The 19,662-nt window shown below is 43.3% G+C and overlaps 1 protein-coding gene across 4 annotated transcripts in view; it reads right to left on the bottom strand.

The window, feature by feature from the left end:
* plppr5b (phospholipid phosphatase related 5b) overlaps positions 1-19,662 on the bottom strand; it is a 144,181-nt gene that overhangs the window by 51,819 nt on the left and 72,700 nt on the right. For all 4 annotated transcript variants that reach the window (XM_070553038.1, XM_070553039.1, XM_070553041.1 and 1 more), the window contains exon 6: positions 12,669-12,845. In XM_070553038.1, the coding sequence (XP_070409139.1) occupies positions 12,669-12,845 (177 nt within the window). The remainder of the gene's footprint in view (positions 1-12,668; positions 12,846-19,662) is intronic.

Here is a 19,662-nt window from a genome sequence, read left to right on the forward strand (position 1 = left end):
CATGAGAACAACATCTTCTGGCACTGCAGGTGGCAGATGTTATGGTTTGCAGCAGACTCTTGCAGACTTCATGTCGGCAAAGGTCTCAAACTGTGGGTGAAAGTTCTGAGCAACCCAGCTCTGACCCAGCCGGGCAAAATACAACCTTTGGCACAGAAAACCCATATTTCCTCACGTTACAATATGTACCACAGGATTTTAAGGTTGCTGTAATCAAACCTTCACTTAAGAAGCCTTCTTTGGATCCAGATGACCCAAAGAATTGTAGACCAATATCTAACCTTCCATTTTTATCCAAAGTCCTTAAGAAAATAGTGGCCATCCAAGTATGTGAGCATTTAAACACTAATGATCTGTTTGAGGAATTTCAGTCTGGTTTTAGAGAGTATCACAGCACTTAAACTGCATTAGTGAGAGGTACAAATTATATTCTAATGGTCTCAGATAAGAATCTTGTGTCTGTTCTAGTCTTGTTAGATCTCAGTGCTGCTTTTGACACAGTAGATCACAATGTTCTTGTAGAAAGTCTTGAACATGTTATAGGGATCAAAGGAACAGTGCTAGGCTGGTTTAAATTCTACCTGCCTGACAGATTTCATTTTGTAAATGTACATGACAAATCTTCTTCATACTCCAGGGTTACTTGTGGAGTACCACAGGGTTCAGTGCTTGGACCAATTCTTTTTACTACATATATGATCCCAATTGGTAAAATTATTAGACAGCATGGGATAAACTTTCACTGTTATGCTGACAATACTCATTTATATTTATCCATTAATCCTGATGAACCTAATCGGTTAGGTAGATTACAGGCTTGTCTTGAGGACAGAAAAAATTGGATGACTCTAAACTTTTTGATTTTAAATAAAGACAAGACGGAAGTTCTCATCTTTGGACCAGAAATCCAGAAAAGGAAATTGCTTAGTCAATCACCTGACCTGAATTGCATTAAATTAGTGTCCGAGAACAAAGTAATGATTCTTGGTGTTTTCTTTGACCAGGACATGTCATTCAAATCCCAGGTTAATCAGGTTTGTAGGATTTCCTTTTTCCACCTTCGGAATATTGCTAAGATTAGAAGCATCCTTTCCAGGAGTGATGCTGAAAAACTAGTTCATGCATTTATTACATCAAGACTGGATTACTGTAATTCAATACTCTCAGGAAGTCCACAGAATGTAGTTAAAAGTCTCCAGCTTGTCCAAAATGCTGCAGCTAGAGTTCTGATGAGAATTAAAAAGAGAGATCATATCTCTCCTGTCTTAGCTTCCCTACATTGGCTACCTGTTAAATCAGAATAGATTTTAAGATCCTTCTTCTCACATATAAATCTCTTAATAATCAAGCTTCATCATACATCGGTGATCTGATTGTTGCATACGTTCCTAACCGAGCACTTCGCTCACTGACTGCAGGTTTACTGGTGGTTCCCAGAATATCTAAAATTAGGATGGGAGGCAGATCTTTTAGTTATCAGGCTCCTCTCCTGTGGAACCAGCTCCCAGTCTTAGGCCGTGAAGCAGACACCTTGTCTACTTTTAAGAATAGGCTCAAAACATTTTGAAAAGGCTAGGTTATCCAGTGTTATTTCTGTAGTTATGCTGCTATAGGCTTGTACTGCTGGAGGATACACTGACCACTTTTCACACTCTACTACTTTCTTCTACAATCTGCTCTTTAACTGTGTTATTTCCTGCTACTTCAGCTATTAACTTTATTTTTTCTCTAAGTGTTTTTCTCCCCAGATGAAGCTACGGTGATGTTCTGCTGAGCTGTGGTGGCCTCATGGAGGGGGCCATCGTCTAGCACACTGCTGCTAACCACTTAAACTTTCTCCCTCTCCTGATAATAACTTTTTGTTTCCTTGACGCTGGATGTGCTACTGCTAGTTTACCCGTTTAACAATAGATTCACGAGGATAAATACAATAAAGTTTATCTCTCGCCAAATAGAATATTTACTAAGCAATCACGGTGTAACCATGGACACATTGCTTGGTATGTGTGTGTGTGTGTGTGTGTGTGTGTGTGTGTGTGTGTTTGTGTGTGTGTGTGTGTGCTCTGTCTTCTCGATCCCCAGTGAGTCGTGGTGGATGGCTGCTTATACTGAGCCAGGATCCTCTGGAGGTTTCTTCCTATTAAAAGGGAGTTTTCCTCTCCACTGTCACTATATGCGTTTCATCTCCACTGTCGCTATATGCTTGCTTAGTATGGGGATTGCTGTAAAGTGACTTGATGCAATTTGCTGGGTTCCTTATATAGGAAACATTTTTTTTCTGATTGGCTTAATGAACTGACCTGAATTGGAATGTTTATTATGTGAAGTGCCTTGAGATGACTCTTGTCGTGATTTGGCGCTATATAAATAAAATTGAATTGAATAGAATAATTTATTTTTTGTAGTTCTCAGTTGAGCGTATGTAGGAGTTCCTTGAAATTATCCCCAGAACAGAAAAATATTTGTATCATCTGCAAATAAAATTAATTTGAATGATTGTGACACCTTGCAGATGTCATTAATATAAAGACTGAACAGTTTTGCACCAAGCACTGACTCTTGGGGAACACGGCAATGTCCACACATGAGTTCATTCCATCCGACTTCACAAACTGCGTCCTGTCGGTCAAATAATTCCTGAGCCAGTCTAGTGCCACCCCCCTAATTCCATAGCGTTCCAGTTTATTTAGTAGGATGTTATGATTGATCGTTTCAAATGCTTTTTTTTTTTACATCTATGAATACTACTGCACACTTTTTCTGATCTATAGCATTTGTAATGTCCTCTAGTGTTTCAATTAGTGCCAGTGATGTTGAACAATCCATATTGACTGTTGGTAAGTAGTTTATGTTTTTCTAAAAATTTATCTAAGCGGTAAGTAAACAGTTTTTCTAGTATCTTGGCAAATTGAGGAAGTAAGGAAACAGGTCTGTAGTTTGTGAAGTGATGTTTATCCCCACTTTTATACAGTGGTAAACCTTTCGCTATTTTCATTAAGTTAGGAAATTTACCGTTCTGGAATGATAAGTTGCAGATGTAAGTTAGTGGTTTAGATATTCCTTCAATCACTATTTTAACAGTGGTCATATGTTTATGTTTATGTATTTAGCAGACACTTTTGTCCAAAGCGACTTACAAGTGATAATCGGCATATTGTCCTTGAGGCTAACAACAACATTGACATCAGTCATGGAGAGTAGGGAACAAGAAGTGGACAGTAGAGAGGGGGATGGATGCAGGCAAGGTGCTAGTTAAGAAGATGCTCTCTAAAGAGCAGGATCCTCAGGAGTTTCTTGAAAATTGAAAAGGAAGCAAGCCGCAGTTCTGGTAGTGCTTGGAAGGTCATTCCACATTTGTGGAACAATGCATGAGAAAAGTCTGGACTGTCCTGAGCATGGTGTTGGCACTGCTAGCCGACGATCCTGTGATGACTGGAGCGGCCGGGCCGAGACGTAAGCCTTTGCAAGAGGATTCAGGCAGATGGGAGCCGTACCATCTCGGACTTTGCATGCTAGTGTTAGCAACTTGAATTTGATGCGTGCTGCTAGCGGTAGCCAGTGGAGCTCAATGACCAGAGGGGTGACGTGTGCTCTTTTTGGCTGAATGAAGACCAGACGCGCCGCTGCGTTCTGGACCATTTGAAGAGGTCTCACAGTACTGCCTGGAAGACCAGTTAGAAGGGCATTAGCAGGTTCTTCCGGCACTCGCAGAGTACAGACACTTCTGCTTTTGCTCCCTTATCTTTTTTTCCCAAGGCTCTTTGTCCTGTCTGACCACAGAGCGCTTCTCTGCATTTCTTCTGAAAAACCCTATTTTTTAGAATGGATTTAATTAATTGGTCATTCAACGTGATTGACAAGATTTTTTCTACGATGAGAACGGAGGAGGGGGCTCCCACTTGCCCGCAAGCGACACATGCAGCGGGATATATGCTCGATTCCTGGAGGGAGTGGAAGATCGTATGCCTCTCTCAGTTTTCCATTGAGGATGTCGAAGATGTGTGGATATTCGGCCTGATGATCACTGGATTTCTTCTGATTGGAGTGGGAGGATATCTGGTTTTCTGGAAATTGGGCAGACGGGAGTGATTGGAGGGCGACCCGCACCCACGGAAAGCACCGTCCATGTGGAGACCTCACAGACTGGGACGTTACTCAAGGTGAATCGTAAGCTGGACAATGTTCTAGCTGCGATGCTGGTATTAGTGCGCAAAATGGATGTCATCTCGGAGAGGGTCACTGGACGGTGTAGAGATGTATAAAGCCTGAATTGGCCTCACTGGAGGGCTTGAATGATCAGTTACAGACTTCAAGGCAGAGAGGAAAATTATCTCTGCCTGACCCAAACAAAGTCTTGTTATCCGAATCTGACGCCATGGCTGCCTTGTGAATGCCAACAACAAACCCCCACGAAGGAATGCAGACAGATGCTGTGAAAACCCGACCTTCATCCCATTTAATCAAATAGTCTTCCAATTTGGAATGGATAAGAATAGCTTTTTAGAATATCACCAAATTAAATCTGTAGTCAAACAAAAATTTAAGCTCAATAAAATAGAATTACAAACACCACCAAGGGTATTAGACTTTTATAATCTCAAACCCCCCAAACTACTGTCTAAAGTACATAAGACACTGTCCAAAATAGACGATAAAATTGCAATCCCTATTGAAAAATGGGAGGTGGATCTATCAGTTAGCTTTGACCAGGGCTTCTGGTCCCAAACTTGTTTAAAAACTTTTGAAATGATCAGACACCCCAATTTACAATTAATTCAGTACAAAATTCTACACAGAGTACACTATACAGGTCATCGGATGTTCAAGATGGGGTTTGTGTCGTCTGACACCTGTACACACTGCACAAACAACATTCCTGACAATTACATTCATGCACTGTGGTCCTGCCCACCTGTCCAGGAATTTTGGGGTAGAGTATGTGAGGATCTGTCAAAATGTCTGAAATGTCATATCCCAACTTCCCCCTCTCTTTGTTTACTGGGACAGCTGCACGATGTCCCGATTGCAACATCTTTGGTTCACGTGGTTCTGACTGCCATGTGCATCGCTAAAAAAACTATCCTCTTGAATTGGAAAAATAGAGAAACTCTCTGCATCAACCAGTATAGAAATCTTTTGTTAGATCATATTGCACTTGATATAGCCTCTGCTTCCACTTCAGATGAATCTCTCTTGGCTCCTTTGATCGGTTCCATCACATAGCGAGGGTGGGGGGCCATTGATGTTGTCCTGCGGGATGGTGTGGGTGGGGGGGTGTGGGGTCTGAGTTGGAGTATCCGGATGTTCCCTGGAGGTGGGTTCACTGGGGGTGTCTGGGACTGGGGGCTGTTGCCCCCCTCTGGAGGTGCTTGGGTTGCCTCGGGGGGTGGACTGCTGGCGGTTGTGAGTGGGGCCCCTTGGGGATCTTGGCGGCGGCCATGGGTCACTGCCTGGCGGCTGCAATACCCCTGGGCGGGTCTGGGTGGGGGCCTGGGGGCTCGGGGTTTGGGGGTGGCCGGCCCCGTGTGGGGATCTGGGCGGGGCCTTGGGGGTCGGGTCCTGACATGTATGCTGCCGGGAAGAAGGCAGAAACACTCAGCAGTGCCTGGCCCGGGTTCGGGGGCATCAGGTAGACCTTGGCTCCTCTGCCGTTCCATCACAGGGGAGGGGGAGGTCCAGGACGGGGAGGACCAAACCTTACCTGGATGTCCCATGTCTTATATATTCTGGAAGTTGTGCAAATGCAGGGGTGGGCATAGATATTCTGCTGGGATGGGGCTGGGTTGGTGCCCTCAGACTCCGTGAGGCTCTGTAATGCTGCTGCTTTGGGCCCTGGCAGGATGGGCTGGAGTCTCCATGCCCTGGGTGGCAGTTTGACAACAGAGGTTTCTATTGGGGCCAGTAGGGGAGCTGGCTCCCTGGAGGGCTAAGCCCAACCAGCCATTCCTCCCCATCCCCGCATATTTCTCTCCTCCTGCTCCCTCACATCATCACACAAACATACACATAGGACCTTGGGGGGTGGGCAAGTCAGGGAGTGCGGGTATGGACCCCATTTCCGCATTCCTTTGGCAACCTGCCCCCCAATTTTATTTGCACCTTATACACTTCCACTGACGACATTCCACACAAACACACACTTAGGGCCTTGGGAGTGAGCACATTCAACGGCATTTGGCAGGGGGATATTTCAGCCTCCTCCCGAGTGCCAGTGCCCACTTCCAATTTTAAACCGCACTTAGACACTGATGGCTGAGGGTGTAAGTGGGGTGGTGCGGTGGCATCAGCTGGCATATGCCGGATGATGCCCGCACTGCCCACTCACCACAGCCATGGAATACACCTCATGATCACACAACACTATATTGGAGCAGGCGGAGGGAGACTAGGGGTCTTAGCCACCTCTGTTGTTGCTTGGCTTCCTGGGGCTGGAGGCTAGGAGGGAGATCTGGCCGTCTGGTTGGGGTCTGGGGTGGTGGGTTGCTGTGCTCAGCGTTGGGCGGGGGAGCCTGCTCATCAGCACCCCAGCAGAAAGGGTCAAACTCTGGTTACCAGTGATGGTTGTACCCCATGTGCAGCAGTACCGGGACCAGAGTTAATAGGGTGTGTATGGGGAGCATGAGTGAGTGTCCGGCGTGCATTTTTGTAAGTCTTGGGTTGTATGTGCATGTAAGAGCATGAGGGAGGGAGTGTGTGACTGTGTTTGTGTATGACTGTATATGTCAGGTGGGGCCTTTGGGTCCTCCCCTCTCCTGGAACTTCTCTTGATGATATAGATCTCTGTCCCCCCTCCCCCTGCCACACCTGGTGTGGGGGCTTGTGCCATGGTCTGCCTGAGTGTTCGTGGCAACCGGGTCTGGGGGTTTAAGATTTTGGCATCCGCCTGATAGATCCCGGTGGCTGCCTGGTGGGGTCTGGGTCCCTGGGCTCTGCTGGGTCCCCGGCGGGGGTGGTCACCCCTGGGTCCCGGGTCGCTGGGTCCCGGGCTCGGCCGGCTAGGGGGTGGGAGGCTGCGGGCGGGCCTGTGGGCTTGCCGCTGATATCTCCAGGGACTCTGCCGGCTGCTGGTTGTGGCCCCCCGGGGCGATCCTCTGTGCCTCTCGAGGGGGGCGGGGGCCTTTCTGGTTGCACTCCTTGGGGTTCCTGCATTCTGGGGCAACGCCTGGATCTCTGGGACTTGGAGCTCCCCCCCGTCTCCTGCACATCTTTGGGGGGCGGATCTGTGGTCCCTCACACTCTCTGTTGGACGCTCCTATAGAGAAACCTTAAATAAACAAGCGCGTGTACACACACAGGTGCTCACATGGTGCTCTCAAAAGTATGGGCTTGGGCACGTTCAACACATGTCTTAAGACTATGGGGGGCACTTAATGCATTGTGATTTATTATCATGATTCTTCAGTTAAGCAATGTTGATTATATATATATATATATATATATATATATATATATATATATATTGTTTTTTTTTGTTTTTTTTTTCATCAAGTTGACGCAGTGATAGGTAGATCTTGTTGTATTGTTGTTGTGTCCTCTTTTTTTTTTGTCTCTTTCTGCAGGTCTAGAAGCAGACTCTTGTTCATTGTTTATTTTTGTGGACCCCCCCCCCCCCCCCCCCTCCTCTCTCTCCACCTTTTATCTTCCTTTCTCTTTCACCTCTGTCTCCGTGTCTGGTCGGAATTACAAAGCATTCAACAACAATAACAATAAAGTTTTAAGTATCAGGCGTGACATTAAAAGCAAACGCTTTGATGCTCCACCTGAGAATAAATCTGTAAGGCTTGTCACCAGCATTCAGACATCAATTCTGCTTGCTTCACAGCCAGACAGGACACGGTAAAAAAAAATAAAAAGAAAAAGAAAACCCGACCTACCCCCCCGCCTTCAGATTGGTGGACATCAGCCTGACGAGGTCATCAACCTGCAGGTGTCAATGTGCTCTGCGCTCCTCCCAGGATCTCCCTCACACCTGTGGCTACAGTGGCTGAGCGCCATAGGGCTGCTCTCGCAACTCTGGTATTCTTTTTTTTTCCCTCCCCCAATTTATCCTCATGTGATCCCCTTTTCATCTAATTAACGGTAGCGCAACTCTTTTTGCGAATGACCACAGTACCAATTCTTCTGTACTGAAACAATTGCCCCTCGGGGATGATTAAAGTTTTTTTGAATTTGAATTGCAGTAATCGAGGCGGGAGATGACAGTAGATTGCAACAGGAGCTGGGTGGCATGTTGTGTTAGGTATGGTCTGATATGTTATACAGCGCAAAGCGGCATGAATGGGCAACAGAGGCAACAAGAGCTTTAAAGGTCAGGTGTTCATCAATCACAACACCCAGATTTCGAACTGCCTTTGAAGGAGCCAGAGATAGGAAGTCATTTTGGATTGAGATATTGTGCTGTATGGATGGTTTTGCTGGGATGACAAGTAGTTCAGTTTTAGAGAAGTTGAGTTGGAGATGGTGGGATTTCATCCATTTTGATATGTCAGAGAGACAGTTTGATATTCGTGCAGAGACAGTGTGGTCGTCCGGTGGAAATGACAGATAGAGCTGGGTGTCGTCTGCATAGCTGTGGTAGGAGAAGCCATGTGATCGAATGATCTCACCCAGTGAGGTGGTGTACATGGCAAAGAGAAGAGGTCCTAGTACAGAGCCCTGGGGGACTCCTGTGGCAAGTTGGTGCACGGTAGAGGATTGTCCAAGCAAAGACACACTGAATGATCGTCCTGTGAGGTACGATTCAAACCAGGTGTGTGCTTTCTCTGTGATGCCCATGGTAGAGAATGTGGACAAAAGGAAGCTATGGTTGACAGTGTCAAATGCAGCTGATAAGTCGAGCAGGATAAGCACGGAGGATTTGCCTGTCAATCTAGCTTCTTTTAAGGATTCAGTCACTGCTAACAGAGCAGTTTCAGTGGAGTGGCCCTTTTTGAACCCAGATTAGTAAGGGTCAAGCAGACAGTTTTGTGAGAGGTATTCTGTGATCTGCTTGAAAGCCGCCTTTTCAATGATTTTGGACAGAAAAGGGAGGAGAGAGATAGGTCGGTAGTTCTCCACATGATTTGGAGGAAGAGATGGGTTTTTTTTAGCAGCGATTTAACCTGAGCATGCTTGAGAGAGGTGGGAAATGTACCAGATGTCAGTGATGCGTTGATCACATGTGTGACTGCTGCGGCTACTGTAGGAGCAAAAGCTTGGAGCAGCTTAGTTGGAATGGGATCAAGTGGGCATGTAGTAGGGCGGCTGCACGTGAGAAGCTTGGACACACAGTTCTCAGTGACAGAGGAAAAAGAGGAAAATGAAGCAGTAGGGCCTGAGATGGTTGGGCTCATATCTAAATCATGACAGTCTGTGGATGTTTTATGTCTGCATTTATTAACAATATCAATGACTTCCCGTTCTTCTACTGCTGTGATGAACATGGACGTAGAGTTCCTCTCTATCAGATTATTGGTCCAATTTTCAGAGGTTTGTGGTTCTAGAATGGTCGCTGCTAGTTTTGGTGTGATGTTTATAAAGAATTTATTGAAGCCATTGGCCACATCCTTAGTGTTGTCCTGTACGATATCATTTTCAATAAAGTATTGCGGATAGTTTTGTCTAGCATTATTTTTAATGATGCCATTTAATATTTTCCACGTTCCTCTTATATTGTTCCTATTATCATACACTTGCTTGCTAAAGTATTTTTTACACTGCCTTAGAATGTTTGTTAATTTTTTAAATATTTTTTATATTTATTTTCTGATACTTTTGTTCTTTGTTTTATAAATTCCCTGTACAGTGTATTTTTCTTTTTACATGAATTTATTAAACCCGTTGTCATCCATGGCTGACCTGCTTGTTTTTGTTTTGTACTAAACTGAATTACTGGACAGTTTTTGTCATACAGGGACCTGAATGTTTGTAAAAATGACTCATATGCCTTGTCAATGTCCCTTTCTTTGTATACCTTTTCCCAGCTCTGAAGCAGTAGATCATTTTTAATGCATTTATGTTTTCCTGTTTTCTGATTGATAACTGAATGATTTCTCTTATCATTTCTGTCATAAATAATAAAAACTGGTAGGTGGTCACTGATATCATTAATCAGCAGTCCACTAGTAGTGTTGCTTTCCAAATCGTTAGTAAAAATTATGTCTATTAAAGTGGCACTATGGGATGTAATTCTGCTTGGTCTTGTGATTCTCGGATATAAAACTAGGCTGCACATTATATTGGTAAATTCGTCTGTAAGTTTATGTTTACTAGGATTGAACAGGTCGATGTTAAAATCGCCACAAATGAAAACAACCTTCTGATTGGTTCCTGAATATGTCCCTTCAATCCAATTGAATTGCTGAATGTCAGATCCTTGTGCTCTGTAGATACAACTGATTAAAATGTTTTTCTGGTTTTCTTTACAAATTTCAGTTGTTAGACATTCCAATAAGTTGTCAGTTGCAGTTGTCATATTGGTCCACATATACAGCAACTCCCCCTCCAGTCTTATTCTTTCTGTTAACAAATTTAACAGATTCATGGGATTCGTGCAGTCCTTTCATGGGTGTCTACTGGGAAATACTTCACACATGATAGAAAGTACCCTCTTGACCACCTCTGTCTTTACCTGATTCTAGTGCTGCAGACTGGATCAAATACAACACTTAATATTTTAATGTAGCGATACATATACATTTATATTTATATTTCAAATGTGGCGTAGATTTAACTTGTTTATGATTTATATTAAATAATTGGGGCACCACCCAGTTTTGTCTGTGTGAACTGGGACACTGGACTTAATATTTATATCTTCTCAAAGTTTACACCACATTTTAATCTGAAGCTGAGTTCTTGTCAGAATATGCTGGATATTCTCGAGATCGCTAGGCAATAATCAGGCATGATTTAAGTTTTGTGAATTTATTACAAACATCAGTTGTTACACTTGACAAAGAGAACCAAACACAGCTTATTGTTTCATGCATGAGAATAAGTAAGTGGATAAACACAAGGCTTTATGGCAGTACTATGACATAAATAGTCCATAATAAAAGTGGAACTTTGGTGACACATAGGAATACAGTAATTATTAGGAATAACTTCTGTAAGGAGAACAAGTGAGTGTGTAATACAGGAGTGTGTGTGTGTGTGTGTGTGTGTGTGTGTGTGTGTGTGTGTGTGTGTGTGTGTGTGTGTGTGTGTGGGTGTGTGTGTGTGTGGGTGTGTGGGTGTGTGAATAAGGATTTGTGTACAGCAGAGAAAGAAGATAAATCTTGAGAGATAAACGAGAATTTGGATCGAAAATAACAAGCCATAAAAGTTTAAGTCTGAATTCACTAATCGGGCTTAGCAGGAAAAGTCAGCCAGATGAAAATGATTCACAGACCTTTTCTCCGTCGCCAAAGAGGTCTCCTAAGGGCTGGAATTCAGCCAGTCCATAAGCTTGAATGCGGCCTTCAGGGGCCGTAGGACTTTTTGGCACCTCAGCTTAGGTCAACGGTGTCTGGGGTTCAGGAGAATCTCGTTCCCCGGGTGTGGCTGGACTTTAGGTTCCTTCACTTCAGCGGCCTCGAAACGTGGAATTCAGATCGCGGGCCCAAATTATTCCAAACACCGCCGAATCATCAAACTGTTCCAAATTGTTCTTACTCTTAATATGAAAACTTGACGAAAACTCAGACTTCCGGTTTCACGTAGGAAGTCAAAACAAAACAACGGCGTTGCTTCTAAGTTTTTACCATTACTTTTGAGAGCTAATTACTTTAAAGCGCCAGGTTCTGCTAGGCCAGATGGAAAACAGCCCGCAGGGCATGAGCTTAAGGTGTCCTTTGTTCTTAAACTGCCGCCACAAGGTTTGGATGGGTGCTTATATAACCTTTTGGGCACGCCCTCCTGTATCTTACTCAAAAACCACTGGAGGGCACTGTGGCTCTTCCAAATAAACTCTACCTTCTCCAAGATGGAAAATCCATGACCACAATTTAACACAGTTATTCATATAAAGCCTCAAAAAGTATCACTTTAGAATCAAATAATTACTTTAAACGGGAAAAAATTAAATTCATGTCTTAAAACCGAACAGTTTAACCATTAGCATGAATTTTAACTGGAGAAACACCAAATGACAGAGGTTTACATAAAAGAAAACACAAAACAAACAGTTTAGGTCTGTGGCTGATAAGATTTTAACTTAGAGCACCTTGATTTCAATTTTAAGGGTGAACAACCTAAACACCTTCTTTGATTATAGATAAACAGAAAAATGCCAGGGTTTTGATAAAACGAGATCCTGGAATCTTCCAGAATGACCCTTGAGAAGTTTTAGAGCACCTGGCCTGGGGGGTGAAGAGTCAGTTATTGGCAGGTTGAGGTAAGACAGACCAAATCCTGATAATGTCCGGCTTAACAAGTCACATGGTAAAATTTACGTTCCTGGGAGAAAAATGTAGGAGAAAACCAGAATGCCCAACTGCGGGCCAGTTTCAAATTCCCCTCTTTATTTTCTTCTGCTAAATGTGAAAGAACCTTTTGTGTGAAAATGTTATTGTTCTTTTCCGTGTAAATCCATACAAAGTTAACCTGAGGATATAAAATGTGGATTTCTGCTACACTAAATATAAACAACAATTGCATTGTTATTCATTCATTTTTGGGGTAGAATTTGGTCAGAGGGTGAGTCTCACCAGAAAGGTGGCAATAGCCATTCCAATGATAAAGCCGGCGATGACGTCAGACCAGTGGTTTCGATATTCAGCCACACGATTCAGACCAGTGAGGAAGGCCAGGCACATGAAGCCCAGAGACAAGACTGGTTTGACCAGATGAGTGCCCCTTGCCTGAAATGTGCATGTCACGTACATCTACAGGGAAACAGAGAGCTCTGGATTAGAACATTCACAGGTTTTATCTGTTCACAAAATATGGGTAGCTGTGGTTCAGGGGTTAGGAGTTCAACCTATTACTAGGGGGTTGCCGGTTCAAACCCAGGAACTATCTGGGTCATTTGTTGTGTGTGTGGGCAAAACACTTCACCCTGCTGCCTTCTGATAGTAGTCAGAGGGGCTGGTGGTACCTAAATTTTCTGATTTCCTTGTATAAAATGAATATTTGGCTTGATGTCAACATCTGCTACAAATTTTTTGTCAATGGCCCACATAGAAATACCCTTACTGATAAAATGCTCATGTGTCAAATACTTGTTTTCCCTGCTGTATACATACATACATACATAAATACATACATACATACATACATACATACATACATACATACATACACTCACTGGCCACTTTATTGGGTGCACCTTGCTAGTACTGGATTGGACCCCTTTTGCCTTCAGAGCTGCCTTAATCCTTCATAGCATAGATTCAACAAGGTACTGGAAACATTCCTCAGAGAGTCTGGTCCATGTTGACATGATAGCATCATGCAGTTACTGCAGATTTGTCGGCTGCACATCCATGATGTGAATCTCCTGTTTCATCACATCCCAAAGGTGCTCTATTGGACTGAGATCTGGTGATTGTGGAGGCCATTTGAGTACATTGAACTCATTGTCAAGAAACTATTCTGAGATGATTTGAGCTTTTAACATGGTGAATTATCCTGCTGGAAGTATGCATCAGAAGATGGGTACACTGTGGTCATAAAGGCATGGACAAGGTCAGCAACAATACTCAGGTAGGCTGTGGCGTTGCAGCGATGATCAGTTAGTACTAAGGGGCTCAAAGTGTGCCAAGAAAATGTCCCCCTTACCATCACACCACCACCAGGCTGGACCGTTGATACAAGGCAGGATGGACCCATGATTTCATGTTGTTGAAGCCAAATTCTTACCCTACCATTTGATTGTTACAACAGAAATCGACACTCATCAGACCAGGCAACATTTTTCCAATCTTCTACTTTTCTATCTGGGTGAGCCTGTAAGAATTGTAGCCTCAGTTTCCTGTTCTTAGCTGACAGGAGTGGCACCTGGTGTGGTCTTCTGCTGCTGTAGCCCATCTGCCTCAAGGTTTCACATTCAGAGATGCTCTTCTGCATACCTTGGTTGTAACGAAAGATTTTTTGAGTTACGGTTTTCTTTCTATCAGCTCAAACCAGTCTGGCCATTCTCCTCTGACCTCTGGCATCAACAAGACATTTCCACCCCTAAAACCGCCACTCACTGGATATTTTCCCTTTTTCGGACCATTCTCTGTATCCCAGAAAATCAGCAGTTTCCGCAATAATCAGACACCAATAATCTGGCACCAACAACCATGCCACGTTCAAAGTTACTTAAATCTTCTTTCTTCCCCATTCTCAAGCTCGGTTTGAACTGCAGCGGGTCGTCTTGACTGACAACATGTGATTGGATCATTATTAATTTGCGTTAGTGAGCAGTTGAACAGGTGCACCCATTAAAGTGACCAGTGAGTCTATAGAAATTTAGCTAACGGTGGGATCAGAAGTCCTGAAAACCGAACAGCTGAAGTTGTAAGACTTCATTTGTCCACTCAAAACTTCCTGTTGGATTAAAACAGCAGTGAGGCGTGCTTCAGCTCTTTACTGATCAGAGACGAAGTAACAGCCATGTTTCTGTTCACATGCAGCTTGTTATTAAATTAAATCGGACCAGAAGCACATTTAGGAAACACAGCAGTAAAAAACAAAAAAATTACTGGAAGCAATATGACCAAAGACCAATCAGAAAAAAAATACATTAAAATTATTAATAAAACTAGCAAACCGGGGTTTCCGGTGGCGCTCAGGACAAGATGGCAGCATAAAACGTGAGCTCCAAATTGACTAATCAAAAATCCCCCATTTTTTAAACTAGGAGATTTTGTTTAATACTCTTGACGTGCAACTATGCCGGGGGGAGAAGGGGGGCCTCCAGAAAGACGTTGAGGAGTATGAAGAAGGCTGAAAACCCGCTTGACTTCGAGAATGCGGGCAACGAGGAGGCTAAGCTAGCTGAGATTCCCTCGCTAACCTCTATCCGAGAGGCCATCAACGGCACTATGGCCAAGTGTATGACCGAATGGGATGAGAAACTGTCTCAACAGCTGCAGTACTTTCAACACAATTTCTCAGAGGATGTGAAAAAGCAGCTTGGGGGAGATACGGAATGAGCTTCGGCAGATGGTCGAGGATATGGCTGGGAAGATGTAGGCTACATTGCAGAGACTGGACGAAGCTGAGCATAGCATAGACGCGGTGGAGACACTTGGCGTAGACATAAAAGAATGCTTTGCACACATGAAGAAAATTCAGGAGGATTTAAAGGCTAAGGTGGCTCAACTCGAAGGCCATTCAAGTCGAAATAACATCCGCATATACTCCCTGAAGGAGGGTGTCGAGAGGACCTCCATGGTACACTTTGTGGAAAACTTGTTTAAAAACGAGCTGTCGGAGAGTGCGGGAGTCACAAAACTGGAGATAGAGCATGCGCACAGAGCCCTGGCCCCCAGACCACAAAACGGTGCACCCCCGCAGTCAGTCATTGTGAAATTCTCAAAATATACCACAAAGGAGATGTAGCGTTAGGAAGTTTATAATGGTCTGCCCTTAACAGCTGCCCCTTCACACAGTAACATCGCCAAGGTCGGACGCTTGGTTCAGTATGTTTACATTCCAGGAGAAGAGACAGAAGAACAGAAGAAGAACGTTTTCCATTGATTAATCAAAGTACTTTATTTGTGATACGCTAATCAAAGCATTTGTTGATCATTAATAATCAGGTGAATGATCTGTGAAATAAAGATGTCATGAGTTATGTGTTTAAATGAATAAACAGGGCTGCACCAGACAGACTGATATGCATTACCATGGAAACGCATGACACATTGTTTTCAACCAATCAGAACTTTCGTCTGTGGTAGGGCAGAATCTGGTTTGTTTATGAAAGTAGTCCAATCCGGTTTACTAAGATTGGTAAACAACTGGGAGATATAAAAGAAGACAACGCCATTTTATATTGAGTTCCACGTTAAGTTCCACGTTGACATCAGCTCTGTTCGATCCGAGCTCCAAGGAGTTACATCATACTCTCAACATTGTTTTCCACCAGCTCTCAATCCATCACCGCAAAGAGGAATACAGGCTGGCCATCTGTATTTCCTGTTTTAAGCTGAGAACTGTTCAAGCTGGAGATTTCCGTCGTTTGTACCAACGAGACTACGTTCTTTCAAAATAAGAGTGAACTTGCCGACGCCTGCCGACTACTACCGGAGTCATCCTCAGACGGGCGTTGTGTGCTGCGACCGCTGTTTCACCAGCTCCAGTACAACCGATGTCTTAGAACCTGGCAATTCCTGATCTACACGGGAGACTCCATCTACGGTACGTGGCAATATGGCGGCTCATGTCATCAGCTTCTGAAGCCTCGTGGTAGCCTAGTCATAACAAACCAGATTCGCTACTCAGCCTAGAGATTCTGAACAAAACCCACACACACACACCAACACGAAACATCTAAATCCATATGCATTCATCATTGAGATAGTCCTGGTAGATTTTAAGAATTTATAATTATAGAAATTAAAGATTCTTAAACAATCCCAACTCTCTATCTTTTCTTGTCTCTCAGTCAATACAGAGTGTTTAAGTAAACTCCCTGATGATAAAAACAACCACTTCTGATTGATTACTTAGATTTAATTAAGGTGTATAAATATACAAAATCAGATAATTAAATTATCTAATTACAGTGTATAAATATACAACTTCAAATCACAACAGAGAAGATTATCAGTGCCACCTGGAAGAAGAAGATATGTGTCGATGGGGAGAGGGTTTTTTTCGACCATGATTATGCCACAGACGTGATGGACAAGAGGAGAGAATACTTGCCTATGAAAAAGATGTTAAAACAACGAGGGATTCGTTTCCACATGACTATGACCAGGCTGCGTGTGTTTCTAGACTTTGAGACAGTCACCTATAACAATGCAGACCAAGCCGCGGAGGACTTGCATACAAAGGACTTCCCCGTACAACTGACGCCCACGCGGAGAGGACCAGAGGAACTGACTTTCCCCTGGGAGCGAGCTAAGGTGCAGAGAGAGACACGTGTATGGTGTGGCCATATTGATTCCTAACTCTGTTCACTTTGAATTCCAGTCAGAATCGAAAGATTATGATGGCAGGTATGTCATGGTCAATGGCAGGATAGATGGAAAGGAGGTTACCTTACTGAACGTCTATGCACCACCAGGTAGAAAAAGAATTTTTTCAAGAAAATCCTAGAGTTGATGACATCACGAGCCTTAGGAATTGTGATTTGCGCAGGGGATTTCAATGTGATTTTTTCAAAATTAGATACTACGAATAACAAGAGAAAGCTTACAAATATTGAAACATGGTTCAAAAGGAGAATCGAAGATTTAGGTATATTAGATATCTGGAGGGACTTTCACAAATATGGTTAACAATACACATTCTATTAACATAGACACAATGTTCACTCTAGAACAGATCACTTACTTATGTACAAAAGTGAAAGAGACAGAATACAGAATGTGAAATCACTCAAGAGACCTATCAGGCCACTCCACAGTGTATCTAAAATTGCACCTGGATAGAGCCACAAATCAACATCATGGAGACTGAACGTTGGCCTACTGAATGACTCGACTTGAAGAGAGAATGAAACAGCACTTACAAACATATTTAGAAAATAATGAAGGTACTGTAAACCCTGCTATACCATGGGATGCTTCTAAAGCAGTCTTACAAGGCTTCATAATATCAGAAACTGCTACCGCTAAAAAAGAGAAAATGAGGAAATTAACCAATGCGCAGGAACAACTTATGGAACTGGAAAAGCAGCATAGTGAAACAAAAAATCATCAACCACTGATAAAAATGAGAACACTCCGGCAACAAATCGATACATTTTACAGTGAGGAAATAGAAAAGAAACTTAGATTTACGAAGCTAAGATATTATGAAGCGGGAGCCAAAGCCTCTAAAACACTTGCCTGGAGACTGCGCAAACAGCAATCAGATGCCAGTATTTACAAAATCAGAGACCCTATAACCAAACAATTAGAATATGACCCAGACAGAATATGGAAAGCCTTTGAAACTTTTTATCAGAACTTATACGACCAGCCATAGTTGATAGTTGTACAATGGACAACTTTTTGGGTCAATTAGACCTACCCTCTCTTGGCAAGATACATAATGAAACATTAACCAAACCTACAACTGAGGAAGAAATAGACAAGGTCATTTCCTCTCTAAAGCCGTCAAAGAGCGCGGGTCCCGATGGGTTTCCTGGAGAATGGTATAAATCAATGAGAGAACAACTGATTCCAATGTTAGTAAGAAGTTTTAACTATACTCTCAAGGAGGGTTTCCTGCCCCCATCTTGGGGGGAAGCCATAATCTCAATGATTCCAAAAGATGGCAAGGATTTGACCCAGTGCGGATCCTATAGACCTGTCAGCATTTTAAATCAAGATTAGAAGATTTTCACAACTATACTAGCAAAAAGATTGGAAGAGGGCATGGAATTCTTGATCGAAGAGGACCAGACCGGGTTTATTTCAGGAAGGCAGACACAGGATAATATAAGGAGGACCCTTCACATCATAGAACACATACAAAAGCAAAAATCACAGGCTATCTTACTTACACTAGTATGGACGCAGAGAAAGCTTTTGACTCTGTTGGTTGGAATTTTCTCTATAAAGTTATGGAAAGGTTGGGCTATCATCAGGATTTTATTAACACTATTAAAACTTTGTACACAAATCCTATAGCAAGAATCAAAGTAAATGGAAGTTTATCTAAACCCATACATTTAAGACGAGGATGTCGCCAGGGCTGCCCGGTTAGTCCGAGCCTGTTTAACCTTTTTATTGAACCGCTGGCACAAATGGTATGACAAGACTCAATTTTGCAAGGCATAAATATGAACAGCTCAGAATATAGAATATGCCTCCATGCAGATGCAAGGTTGTGATGAAATTGCATCTCCCGACTCTCTCCAAAAGTTAATCGATGCGAGGCATTGGATAGGGATCAAATTTAGAGACAGCTTTAAGATACCTGAAATCAATGCAAAATCTCAAAGTGCCATCTTTCTTGGGCACTAGCACCACTGGACTGCACCATTCACTCATTGAAGGCTCGATAATCCCCAGCTGCAACATGAACTCAATTTCCTTCTTGAGTTGTGGGACAAGACGCTCTGGGGTCCTATAGAACTTCCTACGGGGCGCTGCATCATCTCTGAGGTGAACCTTGTGTTGAATCAGATTGGTGAAGCCAGGCTTTTCCTGAAACAACTCTGGATCCAGTAGAGGCTTTAAACCCTCTTGCTGAGCTGGCTGGAGATAAGAGAGGAGAAGTGAAGCTGGTTCCGAAGCACTGGCAGGGAAGAATAGCTCACCTTCCTCGTCATCTTCCACCACACACACACAAAGAGTTGAGGCAACACTGTCTCTGTGGGCTTCTCCTGTTCCAATGGCTCCGGTTGAGATGGCTGTGAAGCAGATGACATGGCAGACTGGGGCTGTGCACTGTGGTACTGCTTCAGAAGATTCACATGGAAGGTTTGATGTTTTTTCTTCCTTTCAGGCAAAAACTGTTCATAATTAAGCTTCCCAATACATCTTGTGATCTTATATGGTCCCTGCCATTTAGCAAGAAGCTTACTGTCAGTGGTGGGAAGCAGTAACAACA

Source organism: Nothobranchius furzeri, chromosome 7 (assembly GCF_043380555.1).
Source record: "Nothobranchius furzeri strain GRZ-AD chromosome 7, NfurGRZ-RIMD1, whole genome shotgun sequence".
In the NCBI taxonomy this organism is placed as follows: domain Eukaryota; kingdom Metazoa; phylum Chordata; class Actinopteri; order Cyprinodontiformes; family Nothobranchiidae; genus Nothobranchius; species Nothobranchius furzeri.